The following is a 14,204-nucleotide window of genomic DNA, read 5'->3' on the forward strand; positions in this document are numbered from 1 at the left end:
TCCCCCCTCCCTCCCGGGAAGGCGACTAGGAAAAACCTTCATTCCCTTGATCTTCGCTGGTGAGCATATGAATTTGCCTCCCCTCCACCTACCACCCCAGCAGCCGGTGGTGGGGAGGGGATTTCTGGTGCCTCGTCTCCGCTAGTAGATAGGTAGGGTTTTAGTTCTCGCAGGGGCGGGGTTTGGATGGATGGCGGTGCTTCTTATTTGAGTCAGTCTTCTGGGCTCCAATCCTCCTCAAGTTCGTTCGCTGGGACAGACTAGACGGAGTTTCATCGTAGATTCCTGCCAGCTCCTCGGGGCGGCGAGGTTAGGATTTCTCGCCGCGCGTACGAAACGGCGATATTTGATGTCAAATTCTTCAAATCGGTCAAGGATTCAACGACGACGACTGCGGCCTTGGGGCGCTGGTTCTTAGAGGCATGCGCACGAATACTTCTCAACTGTCACCGACAAGGTCAGGCAGGCTTCAGTATGGGAGCGGCGACAGCGGCCCGTCGGCGGTTCGTTCTCGCAGCGGCAATGGTCGTTCGGTGGTCCATGAAACTTGATATAATTTTTATTATGTTCAAGATGTTTTTGTACTTCCGGTAAATCTCTATAATAGATGTGATCTCTTTGATAAAAAAAAGGTACGATGTTGGCGATGCCCTAAGCCTCGATGCCGCGCTCGTGCGCTGGTTTTTCTTTTTTTGTGAGCGATGACCTCGTTGCCGCCCCACGGCGCTGGAACCGTATGGGTGTCGACGTGGCCCCGTTGCCGCACCGCAACGCCTGGCTTTGTCGTCGTCTGGCCCAGGAGGCCGCCACGCCGCACCGCGCGCCATCACGAACCCAAAGTCACCAACCCAGCCCGACTTGTGAAGAGGCGACACGGCCCACCAGCCAGCCACGCCCCTCCCCCCCCCCCCCCCCCCCCCCCCCCGCTGCCATGGCGGCCACGCTCCTCCGCCGGGCGCTCCAGCTCCGCCGCGCCCTCCCCTCTCCAGCTTCCTTGCGCACCCTCCTCCCCGCGGCCTCCAGCCGCCTCCTCTCCGTCACCGCCTCCACCCAGCAGAACACCGCCGGCACCGCCATCGACCTCTCCAACGACGAGAGCCGCCGCCGCCTAGTCAACAGGTGCCCTCCTATCCGATCGTTCCCTCGAATATTCAGCCTCTGGGCGACCAAGTACGTTTGCTGATCGAGGGGCCGCGCACGTCCTCGTATACCTGCGTGCGTGCGTGCGTGCAGTCTGATGTACAGGAGCAAGCAGAGGGGCTTCCTGGAGCTGGACCTGGTGCTCGGGACCTGGGTGGAGCAGCACGTCCGCTCCATGGACGAGGCCAACATCCGCTCCCTGCTCCAGATCCTCGACCTCGTGAGCTTTCCTGCCCCTCCCCCTTTACTGAACTAGCTCGTCACCCAATTGCTTTTCTGTGTTACTATGGTTTGCTGTAACATACTTCAGACTTAAAAAAAAATCAGCTAGTAGGGATATTCTTGGTTTCTGAATAATCTTTCTCCAGTGTGATGGTAATAGCATAATGTTTCTTTGTCCTGGATTCATCACTTCAGCCTGTTTGTGTCACGCTTGACCCAGTTAAATTGGTCAGGAACCACCCCACCAGCTTATATGATATGTACTGGTAAAAAATGTCAGTGGGAATGTTCAGTGTGATGTGAGTCATGCTGCAAGTATCAGATGTAGTTTGATGTCCCTCGGTCAGTTTGCAAAAATTGAATAGACAAACACTTCTATTACATCTCATGTTCAGGGTTTAGTGTCGAGATTTTACCTGTGTTACAGCCAATCATTCTCAAAAGCACATGCATATTAACAATGTTGTTCCTCTGTAGTGTTATCTGATTTTGTTGTAAAGTACTGCATAACCCAGCTGTGTTAGACTTGTCCATCCCTTATGGTAACAATATGTAGAATTACCAGCTGAATGTGAACAAAGTGTTCCTAGTTGCTTCACAAAATATCTAGTTGGTGTGGTATCTGTCCAGTCTGTCTGCATGATTTAGTTTCTTGATCAGCATAATCAGATAGTCCCTCCATACATGGCGTCCGCACATTCCAGTGTTCAACTTTGACCATCAATTTGACCAGTGAAACATATATTATGTTCCACAAAAACCTGTACCGTTTAATTCATACAAAAAAAAGTTTCCAATGGTATAATTTTTATGGCACATTACTCATATATTATTCGTCTAATTGATGGTCAATGCTAAATCACAAAAAGCAAGGGCGCCATGTGAATTGCGGTGGAGGAAGTACCAATTTCACCCCCATCAAGGTTTTTTTAAACCAAGTTTTTGTAGTGTATTGTTCATATCCCCTTTAGATATTTGGTGATCACAGTTAGAGTTGACATTAGAATCTTGGGGCAATTGTAGTTTGTAGAACCGTAAGATATTCTTCCAGATGGTACAGTAATTTTTCCTTTCCAGCTCATATATAATTTTCTTTCAGAACTCTCTAGTGTGTAGATTATGTTTCTAACCAGTTGGTCATTAGTGCTACCTCTATACATTATGACAGCTGCTTGCTATCTCTGCTGCTTTAATAATAATCCCTGAAGCCTAGTACACTGCTTGCTGAGCTTCTTCCGTATTACAGACCTACGGTCCTCAAATCCTTAAGCCCCCCTGAAGCGATTCCAAATTTTCGGCTTCCGCGAAAATATCTACCTCCCCCCCCCCCCCCCCCCCCCCCCCCCCCAACACACACACACGACAATTGGTACCTTAATGATTATAAATCTGGATGTGGCTTCTATGATGATCAGAATAACTCTTAGGATAAAGTAGTATTGACTATTGGACTGAGCTGCTTATTTGACACATTACTAACAAGTCATGATTTTCTTCTGAAGCATGCGCCTGCCAAAATGTCCTATTCTTGTTTTTTTGACAATTAATGTCTTACTCTTGTTATGATGGTAGGTAGCAGAGACACATTCACACTTTGTTATATCTGTTGTCTTACTTTTTTTTAGACTGCTGTCTAAGTTATCTTGTTAGATGCTGCTTACAAGTGTTATTGCTTCTTGCCATCATTCGCGAATGAAGAATATCAATAGCATCAAAACCAGAAGAGATATTTCTTTATTTCCATACACTTGCAAAAAAAAAAATGCGGTTGCGAACTCCCATGGTCATTAAGGGATCACTTCGCTTCCTGTATATTGTTTGTGTAGATTTTCGTTCTAATTCTATAACTGTTTGATTCTTCAGGAGAACCCAGACTTGTGGAAATGGCTTACTGGTCAAGAGCAACCGCCAGAGACTGTAAACTCTAATCCTGTATGTCATACCACAAATAACTCTTCTTCTGCCCCTCTAATATTTCCATTGCTTCTATACTAAACGAATTGTGCCCAAACAGGTATTTGCTGCCATTAAGTCGAAGGTGACGGATAACCTGAGCAAGCACTCTTCCCCAGAGACCCGGTCAGCGCCTGGCCAGCCTTGGGTGAGAGGGTGGGATGACAAGGACAAGAGGGGTCTGGATGGACCCAAGTACGGAAACCAGTGATAAGGTGCTTGAAACCATTATCGCAGTCTTAAAGCTCAGCTTGTTATCCTCGGTGTGTATGATGCTTGTGTAAATAAAGCAAGTCATGGTTAGTGACGCGCCATGATTTGTATTGTCATTTGATCTGTGCTAGGAATAAGGTTTCACTTGTTCCCGTCGAGGGAAACGTGTCGTCTGTAGTGGTACTGTGCAGCCAAATGCATCTCCTTGTTCCAGATCGGAATTAACTATGTATGCACAAATCACTGGCGCATTTTCACTCAATTTAGTAACTGTGATGTATGTATTCTTTAATATCACCGAATGTACTTTTAGGCCCTTAAGTAGATTTTGGTATTGATGACGAGCAATCAAGAGATTAATGTGATCGTTAAGTTTGAAATCAGGTTAGTCCCAAGAGCGAAGGTTGCAGAATACCTATTGCTTGCTTGTATGCTCATATATTATAAGGTGGCAATCCCTAGTTGTATATTTAGAGAACTTAATTTATCCGCGTCCCTAAATTTGCTAAAAAAATACTCCTGAATTGCTTCCTTGTATGCTCATTATATTAAAAATTTAGTCGCCTACATCCCTCCATCCTCTTGACATCCTACTTACATCTTTGATTGTTCAATCATATATTATGCCAAAATTAACTAATGTAGAATAGATACATCATACATCAAGCATTGCAATACAAATACTTCAGATCTTCATGTACAAATTGTTTATTCAACTCTTATACAGAAAAACAAAATGAAATCTCACAGCGATCACTCATATATTACAAAAAAATGACCATGAAATGAAAGAATAAGATGATGCAACATTCAAGATTATTTATGGTACATGAGGAAATTACTTTAAGAGAAACTGTCTCTCTGGATTCATGGAATGTGCCTGCGATATTCTTCGGAGAAGATGTCACTCTCTCTGCTACTCTGCAGAGGCGCAGAGCCTACGAACCAGCCGGTGCTTGCTGGGCACGCATCACCATTTCCTCGGTCGTAGTTCCTATGATCTCATTTGCACGCTTCAACGGAACGCACACGATCCTCCCGATTGAGTCCTGGTAGAGAAGTTTATTGAAAGAATCAGGAACTTCGAACTTTGAAGTTTCTGTAGAGTAGCTTTTGGCAATCTTACCCGGGACACAATTCCAAGCTTTTCAAGCTTCTTCACAGCATCAACAACGTCGAAATTGCACTCCACGCCAAACTCTTCCTTGATGAGCTGTTCGCAACGTGAATCAAGATCCTGCAAAGATCGGCTAATTCATATGTCAAAAGCACAAAGGGCATGTCATCTATGTGCAAAATCTGCATAGATGATATATAATCAGGGGAAAAACATATAGCGTGGTCCTACAAGGTGATATTTTCCTTGATAAGAACACTTGTACTCTAAACATATGCATCTTAATCAGATGTGAGACATTCAGTAGCTTGTTGTGTGATGTCTCCCATATTGATGAAAAAAAAGAATGTACACAATAAAAAAATAAGCGATGTTGACTAACTGAGATATTCAGGTAACTTAGTTTCTGCAAGTCTAAATCAGATGAAACAGAGAATGCATCTATAAGAAAATTAGGCTGCGTCAGGATAATATCCACTGAGTACATCAGAAGATTCTCAAGAACATTGGCGTCAAAGGAGGAAACTGGGGAAAACTGTATATGAATGAAATAGGACATAGGAATTAGCATCATGTAGACACACTTACCTGTATAGTTGCTTTTCCTTGCTCCATCAGAATGTAATAAGAAACAATAACCTCTTTAACCTGTCGAGGAGTTTGCGATATGTCAGCGCCACAAACAAGACATTTTACACACAACAAAGAGATGTGTTCGGGGATCGATTAATACTTCTTGCTGGATCACATCGTCGCATAAGTGTAGAAGTGTTCCTTTCCCACTGTCAAGCTGCTTGTCATACATCGATTTTGTGATTAAATTTTGGTAAGTCACCATGTTTGCCTGAAATCTATTTGACGAAAGACAAATTTGTCACATATCAGCCCAGAAATTCACCACATTGGTAAAATAAAAAGTAAGTTTAGATCTCTTACGTAAAGTAGATCTTCGCACAGTATCCAACCAAACCAGAAACTATGGCTGTCACGACCCATATGTCAGCCTTTGGCATTTCTAGAGAACCTACTAGAGTGACCTGAAAAGAAAAGGCAATTGATATGGTCATCAAGAGAAACTCAGTAGAATGTTTGGTATCTAAAGCACCAGAGACATACCAAACCAAGCACCGCGGAAATAAGGAACAAGACCCAATCCATTGGTGTTAGACTAGGGTTCTTCTTCTCTGGCTACAACATATATATAATGGTGCCAGATATGTCAGAGAGGAAATAAGTATAGAACCTACCAGAATAAATATGTGAAGAACACACAAACACATATGAATGGCTTATATGGTAAATCATATTACCAGAACTAACTCCATGTCAGCCATTGGAATATTCTTGAAATGCTTTACAAATATTCCTCGATCTTTCTTAGTTTCTTTGCTAGCCCTCCTGTGATATTACGGTCACGGCACAATAAGCAATTGCATAAATATGTCAACACTGAAGATAAGATATTGCTTCATTTTTAAGCGTATAAGGGAAGGATGTTCAGAGAGAATTACCTATATACCACGATTATCCTTTCAAATGTAGGCTCCTGAATTGTCATCTTTCTTAGTAGATTCCTTATGCTGCCGTAAAAAGGAGAAACACTCAATTGATATCGAGAGTTCAACTTTAGTCTAAATTTTTTACTGTCAAGGAGAGTCCTAATCTTCTACCTCAGCTCCATTTTTTCAAGGCGTATGCGCTCAACAAAGAGGTCTGCTGGCTCTTCGTCATTGACTTCGTCAGTCTTCTTTGTGTCTTTCTTTGGCTTCAATTGTCGCTTCCTAGAGAACAATTTCTCAATCCTATTTAAAATAGAATTGTCATATTAAATGATAAGTCCAGCTTAGAAGGAAAAAACATGCTGATTCTGGATCAAGCTATCATACATTGTGACTCTTAACAAGAATCTCCAGGCTCGAGATATGATCACATCAACTTTCTCCATAAAGAAGTAATCGGTAGTTTGGTCGATTCCAATGCCTCGCCGGAAGACAATATACTACAATGTATGGTTGATGAGATCAGCACTCCGATACAAGAATAGTTATACAGAACTGGGGAAATGCTTTTAACATCAAATCAAACTTGTACATGTCGGTGAGGTATGGATATTAAACGGAACTGTTAACGAAACCACCAGAATAAAATGGTTGCTTTTTTCTTGAAAGTAAATATACAGCACGTGCCCATTAAAGTTACCTTATCGGCAAATGCTGGTAGGTTATCATGTGGGTGCTCTTTAAAGTACCTGCTCAACAGCGTTTTGTCGACCTGTAATTGTTCATGAATCAGTCACTATCTATGGGCGCAATTGTTCTGATTCTGATTTGGGACTAAGTAGCTTCTGACCTTCGATTCGTCAACCTTGATCGGTAGGTTCAGAAGATACTGACCAGAATGAGCTACTTCATTCTCTTCATCAGACAACAACTTGAAGTTGCTCTTGTCCATTATCTAGTTAAGACCACGGACATATATGGAACAGAGGGAATTTTGGTTATTGGCCAGATAAAATGTGGCAAATCACATTTATTTAGGATCGGAAGGTACGGGTTGTGATCCAACCTGAAAAAGGTACGTTAAGAAATTGAGTTCAAGGGTTTCAGTTTCATCACGTGTCAGGCTCTGCTGCTCCAAACTCTTCTCACCAGAAACAGGATCGAATAGGGCGTATAGTTGCTGAACCACAGAACAAAATATTCAGCTGCAAGAGACTTTACCAACTCGGAGACAGTTACGGAATGGTAAAGGAAGGTAATATTTGAACATGCCTACCATTAGATCCTCAAATTGCAGGAGATACCAAGCACGTACAGTGTACTCCACCCTCCTGCATAGCTTCATAAACTCGGCACGGTCTTTATCTTGCTCTGAAGAGGAAAATAAATCAGGCACATGCGTGCGTTACTGGAATGTAGAACTGTTTTAAGAATCCAATCCTTCAATTTTAGGGTAATGTTTATGGCCTCTACGTCCAGCCGGTAACTGAAATGCAATTCCAACTCATGAACGTACGAGTCAGAGATCTGCGCAAATGATTGTAAGTGGCACTCAGTGGGTCATATTAGATTGCAAAAGAGATTACAGAACCACAATACATCCTGGTTCAATCAAAAGCTTAGATGACCAACTGACATATAAGACCTGAAAACAATCAAAACTCCCAAGAACAGTAAAAAGGAAAAGATAGGCCAACCTTTTGGGTTTTGTCGAAGAAAAAGTGGGAAGCACATAAAACAGTCCACTTCTAAACTATCAGAAACTATACATTGGATGTCTAATTATTTCCATGTACTAACAAACACTTATTGACTAATTAACTGATATTTTGCAGTGCACACACAAATACCCCATATTAGCTGATTCAGAAAATAATGGAAAGATCTGATATCTGATCCATTGGTAAGTACTTCCTGTCTAATAGTAATAAACTAATGAATGAGTGAGATTGAATTGGCGAACCAGCCACCATGCACTCTCAACCCTAACTGTCAGGGATTGCCCAGCCGTGCAGCCCAATTAATTAGAACTGCACAAGACATTCATTCAGAGAAACACCGGACTCGTCTCCCAGTTTAAAGAAATGCGACGCCTCTAGGCCCAACGGACGATCAGACGAAATGAAACCGAAAAGAAAGAAGCGGAGACGGCCGGATCAACGGGGCGAGGGAGGCGATACCGATGAGGTAGGAGAGCTTCATGACGAGTTTGGGCTTGAGGATGGGGATGACGGACTCCCTCTCGAGCCGTATCACCTCCTTCACCACCCCGTCCTTCTTCTCCTTGGCCATCGCCTCCGCCGCCGCCGCCGTCCCGGGCACGTCCGGCTGCCTCCCCAGCGCCTCCACCGTCGGCGCGGACGACATGAGCGACGCTATATAGCAGCAGCGCCGACCGGGATTGTCCGAAGCTTGGGATCGAGGCAAGGAATGGCGTCGGGGCGCGGCAAGACGGAACAAAGCGATCAACGACGTCGAGGGCGTTGCACAAAGAGAGGGCCTTTTCCGACCGTGGCACGAGCACGAACGGTCTGTTGGGGCCAACCCGAGAACCTCACAGTTTGCGCTATAATCCTTGGATAGAACGAAAATTGAGTTCATGACCCTTGACAACGTTATACTTTTGTTTTCAGGAATGCCGTTCCAAAACCATTTCCCACCTCATGGTCTCCTTCATTCACTACCATCATGCCCATCTGACATGTGAATTCCCCACACTTGCGCAACCACTTTCATAGCCGATGACCCACCTGGAGATGAATTCACGACATTAGGGTCTATCAAATTACTCACAACATAGACAACCTTTATACACAAACACACCACAGACCATACATAAGTTATTACATATGCAAACGCTTATTGTTCTGTGAATTAACAAATTCAACACCAACAACAATCACCAATTACTACTCTTAGTAGCTAAAACCCCTTGTGTGGCAATGGGGCAACTTTATTCTAGTGGTTCAATGTAGGAAGATTTTGATTGGGTAGAGATTGAGATATGCTGTGGGAAGATCAAAGACGTCAAGGGCGTTAGAGAAAGAGAGAGCCTTTTCCGACTCGTGGCACAAACATGACTGGTCTGTTGAGGCCATCTGGAGAACTTCACAATTTGCGCTCTCATCCTTGGAAAGAATGCAAATCGAATTCATGATCATCTCCTCAAGAACGTTACTATTTTTTTTAATTTGTTAAGAAACACAAAGTATAATTTACATAAACACACTCACTCACTAACATAACACCTAGTGAAGAATAGATCCATGGAGCTTAGGAGCAGGGATTCACCACGTTCGCCTCACTGTTAACAGCAATGTCCTCTCCTACTACAAGAATAATATGTTTGAATGGATGCACATGACGTCAAACCTTGTGTTCGATCACAGGTATGTTGGAGGTACAACTGCTCTCGTAGTCACACAATCAGTTAAGCAATAATTCTATAATAGTCAGGAGATCAAATAGGAAATATTTGTGAGCCCTAGCCTTTGTCTTTTGATATTGGATCTACAATCCATACCAAGTAAACTAGGTTTATCTAGAAGCTACAAGTTGTTGACCATACCGAGTCAATTTCATACATCTTGATGCTACAAAGGTTGTACGTATCCCTAGTACATTTATATGTATTAAATGCTTACAAAATTTTTATCATTCCAAGTAGATATGGCATATCTCGAAGCTACAAAAGGTTGGTCACACCAAGTAGATGGTACATTGATATTTGAAGACATGAGAGGTTGGTCTATTGAATTTGAAGCCACATGAGGTTTGTCACACACCAAGTAGTTGGCACATTAATATTTGTTGGCCACACCAGAGTAGAGATTGCTGGTCAATGAGATGAGATGACACAATCCCTCTTTTGTTCAAAGAAAACATATCGTTACCTTTTTCTTTGGTATCCGGTTGTTGGATAGTCGTGATTGTTCAAAGCGAACCTTTTTTAGCCCCGACAAGCAGCAACCATATAGCCCACCACCACAATTCGCATGCTATGTAGCAGTCACATTCTGATGGAAGGAGGGCGGAGCCAAGAAAAACAGTGGTTATGCTATGTGTATGGGGGGTGCATTGCCCTTGCCCTGGAAAGAAGTGTGAGGTCAATTTTTTTGGAGGTCTTGGATGGGATCTTAATATTGGTTATATGAACTGTCATTAGATGGCGCAAAATGGGCGGTTATATTAATTGGGAACACCCTAAGATCTCTTTCATGAACGGTTTTGGTTCTGAACTTGCAGCACCAAGATTGTGTTCGAGTTGAACGCTCTCAGTGGTTGTGGCCCTCTGGCGGACAAGTTTACGGGAGGAGATTGAGAATGACCAATGCAACATGGCTCATCCGTTACACCGCCAGAAAGGGCTACGAAATCTATGGGTGGGAGCTCGGTATGTTCTCCTAGTGTCTTCTCCATTTCTCTTGGTACCGTAACCCAAGATGGAATTTCAGTTAGAGATGACAAATTTTCTTCAAAATGTGCAGGAAATGAGGTCGGTGGCAAATGCACCGCACCGGAGCCTCGATCGTCATTGACTGGTATGCCAAAGACGTGACTATGCTGTGGAAAACATATATACTAGGTAACAGCTCATTGAAGCCGCTGGTGATCGCCCAAGGAGGCTACTTCAAAGAAGGCTGGTCCGATTAGTTCATCGTCAAAAACAATCCAAATATGGTCAGTGTGGTCACCCACCACATACTATCCGGGAGGGGGGGGGCATTGCCCCCAGCCCTCAAAAGAAGTGTGAAGTTAAATTTTTTTAGTCTTTGATGGGATCTTAATATTCGTTATATGAACTGTCCATTGGATGGTGAAAAATGGATGATTTATATTAATTGGGAGCATCCTGAGATTTCTCATCATGCATGGTTTTGGTTTTGAACTTGTAGTACCAAGATTGTGTTGGGGAACGTAGCATAAATTCAAAATTTTCCTACGTGTCACCAAGATCTATCTATGGAGTCATCTAGCAACGAGGGAAGAGTGGATCTACATACCCTTGTAGATCGCGCGCGGAAGCGTTCAAGAGAACGGGGTTGATGGAGTCGTACTCGTCGTGATCCAAATCACCGATGATCCTAGCGCCGAACGGACGGCACCTCCGCGTTCAACACACGTACGGAAGGGAGACGTCTCCCATGCCTTGATCCAGCAAGGAGGAGGGAGAGGTTGATGGAGATCCAGCAGTACGACGGTGTGGTGGAAGTAGCGGGATTCCAACAGGGCTTCGCTAAGCGCTGCGGGAGGAGGTAGATGTGTCACGGGAGGGAGAGGGAGGCGCCAGGCCTTAGGTTGGTTTGCTCCTCCTTTTTCCCCACTATATATAGGGCCAAGGGAGAGGGGGAGGCGCAGCCCTTGCCCCTTCCTCCAAGGAAGGGTGCGGCCAAGGGTGGGGAGGAGTCCATCCTCCCCAAGGCACCTCGGAGGTGCCTTCCCCTTGTAGGACTCTCCCCTTTTTTCTCTCTTGGCGCATGGGCCTCTAGGGGCTGGTGCCCTTGGCCCATATAGGCCAAGGCACACCCCCTACAGCCCATGTGGCCCCCCGGGGCAGGTGGCCCCACCCGGTGGACCCCCGAGACCCTTCCGGTGGTCCCGGTACAATACCGGTGACCCCGAAACTTGTCCCGATGGCCGAAATAGCACTTCCTATATATAATTCTTTACCTCCGGACCATTCCGGAACTCCTCGTGACGTCCGGGATCTCATCCGGGACTCCGAACAACATTCGGGTTACCGCATACTAATATCTCTACAACCCTAGCGTCACCGAACCTTAAGTGTGTAGACCCTACGGGTTCGGGAGACATGCAGACATGACCGAGACGTTCTCCGGTCAATAACCAACAGCGGGATCTGGATACCCATGATGGCTCCCACATGTTCCACGATGATCTCATCGGATGAACCACTATGTCAAGGACTTAATCAATCCCGTATACAATTCCCTTTGTCTAGCGGTATTGTACTTGCCCGAGATTCGATCGTCGGTATACCTATACCTTGTTCAATCTCATTACCGGCAAGTCTCTTTACTCGTTCCGTAACACATCATCCCATGATCAACTCCTTGGTCACATTGCGCATATGATGATGTCCTACCGAGTGGGCCCAGAGATACCTCTCCGCTTACACGGAGTGACAAATCCCAGTCTCGATTCGTGCCAACCCAACAGACACTTTCGGAGATACCCGTAGTGTACCTTTATAGCCACCCAGTTACGTTGTGACGTTTGGTACACCCAAAGCATTCCTACGGTATCCGGGAGTTGCACAATCTCATGGTCTAAGGAAATGATACTTGACATTAGAAAAGCTTTAGCATACGAACTACATGATCTTGTGCTAGGCTTAGGATTGGGTCTTGTCCATCACATCATTCTCCTAATGATGTGATCCCGTTATCAACGACATCCAATGTCCATGGTTAGGAAACCATAACCATCTATTGATCAACGAGCTAGTCAACTAGAGGCTCACTAGGGACATGGTGTTGTCTATGTATCCACACATGTATCTGAGTTTCCTATCAATACAATTATAGCATGGATAATAAACGATTATCATGAACAAGGAAATATAATAATAACCAATTTATTATTGCCTCTAGGGCATATTTCCAACAGATTGTGTTCGAGCTATGTGTGGTTGTGGCCCTTTGGCAGATGGGTCTATGGGAGGGGCCTGGGAATGACCAATGCAACATGAATCATCCGTTACACTGCCAAAAAAGGCTATGAATCTATGGGTGGGAGCCACGTATGTTCTCCTAGTGTCTACTTCATTTCTCTTAGTACCTTGAACCAGGATGGAATTTCCATTAGATGATAGATTTTCTTGAAAACATGCAGGAAATGAGGTCGGTAGCAAAGACAGCGTAGCCTTGAACACATCCGAGTAGTATGCCAAAGATGTGACCGTACTGACATGGTCTGTGGAAGTGATATATACTAGGACAACCCGTTGATGCCTCTGGTGCTCGCTCCGGGAGGCTTCTTTGAAGAAGGTTGGTTCAGCGAGTTCAATGCCAAAACAAGTCAGTGTGGTCACCCACCACATATTACCTTCTCTATCCGTTAGCGCAAATCTTTTTCATGTTTTTTGGATGAAAATTTCCTATAAAATGTAGTGCAATGATTTTTTTTAAAAATATATAAGATTCGATCCTACAGGTCAAACAATCAACATAGGAAAAATTGCTATTATTATTATGCTCAAAATGAGACAAGTTTTTCTGAACACATGTGCACTGCACCCCTTATCTAAGATGTCCAATACTGCTTTGAGATGTGTGCTACTCAAATATTAACTTACTTACACAGAAGTTTCTCTTAAATGAAAAAAACATATGGACTCCAGACTTTATAGATCAACAAAACAATGGAACCGCAATTTGTGAAAGGAGTTTTTTTTTTCTGGAATAAATATACAAAATGATATTTATTTTCTTGTTAAGAAATATTTTTTATAGTATTTATGCTGTAAATAGAAATTTAAAAGTTTTTCCGCACTTCATTGTTCTAATGTATTGTTGACCTGCAAACTTTAAAGTTCATATATTGTTTCATTTGAGATAAAAGAAAGAGGCGTTCACACAGATCAAAAAGCAACAAATAGATGGTTGGACATGTTGGAATTATTCGCTCCGGAGGCCCATGTGGCCATTCATGCATGACAGAGGGGTGTGAAAAATTTAGTCCCACTCCGCTAGTGAAAGATATATGAGACCAACTTAGAGCATTTTCAATAGAAAATGTAGATGCAAAAACATCTAACTTTTGCATCTTCGAAGCCTAAAATCAGCCATCTAACTTTTGCATCTTCGAAGCCTAAAATCAGCTCTACAACAGATGATGTAGATGCAAAAAAAAATTACATCTCCGCCTTTCAGAAATGTAAAATACAGCACTTCGAGTTGCAAATTTGCGTCTCCACCATATGAAGATGTAAAAACGCAACGGCCTGCCAACCCACCAAATGTCGTTCATTTCACTTCCTTCCTCCTCCTCTTCTTCCTCTCGCTGCCTGCCGCATTGTCGTGGCCCGCCCCCCCCCC

The 14,204-nt window shown here is 43.8% G+C and overlaps 2 protein-coding genes across 2 annotated transcripts; one reads left to right on the top strand and one right to left on the bottom strand.

Annotated features, from left to right (window-relative positions):
- The first annotated feature begins 856 nt into the window (after window positions 1–856).
- Window positions 857–3,820, top strand: LOC125511018 (succinate dehydrogenase assembly factor 2, mitochondrial-like). Its single transcript, XM_048676305.1, has 4 exons — window positions 857–1,119; window positions 1,234–1,360; window positions 3,226–3,294; window positions 3,377–3,820. The coding sequence occupies exons 1-4, from the start codon at window positions 932–934 to the stop codon at window positions 3,524–3,526; spliced, it is 534 nt and encodes a 177-aa protein (XP_048532262.1). The 5' UTR covers window positions 857–931; the 3' UTR covers window positions 3,527–3,820.
- A 370-nt stretch (window positions 3,821–4,190) lies between these two features.
- On the bottom strand, window positions 4,191–8,578 carry LOC125511017. Its single transcript, XM_048676303.1, has 15 exons — window positions 8,325–8,578; window positions 7,421–7,515; window positions 7,211–7,324; window positions 6,995–7,099; window positions 6,845–6,916; window positions 6,532–6,644; window positions 6,316–6,447; window positions 6,157–6,225; window positions 5,956–6,043; window positions 5,762–5,833; window positions 5,582–5,682; window positions 5,379–5,496; window positions 5,234–5,293; window positions 4,655–4,765; window positions 4,191–4,577 (listed from the first exon to the last, which is right to left on the bottom strand). Exons 1-15 carry the CDS (start codon window positions 8,509–8,511, stop codon window positions 4,467–4,469), a joined length of 1,548 nt encoding a protein of 515 aa, XP_048532260.1. The 5' UTR covers window positions 8,512–8,578; the 3' UTR covers window positions 4,191–4,466.
- Between the last annotated feature and the right edge of the window lie 5,626 nt (window positions 8,579–14,204).

Source organism: Triticum urartu, chromosome 5, assembly GCF_003073215.2.
Source record: "Triticum urartu cultivar G1812 chromosome 5, Tu2.1, whole genome shotgun sequence".
NCBI lineage: Eukaryota > Viridiplantae > Streptophyta > Magnoliopsida > Poales > Poaceae > Triticum > Triticum urartu.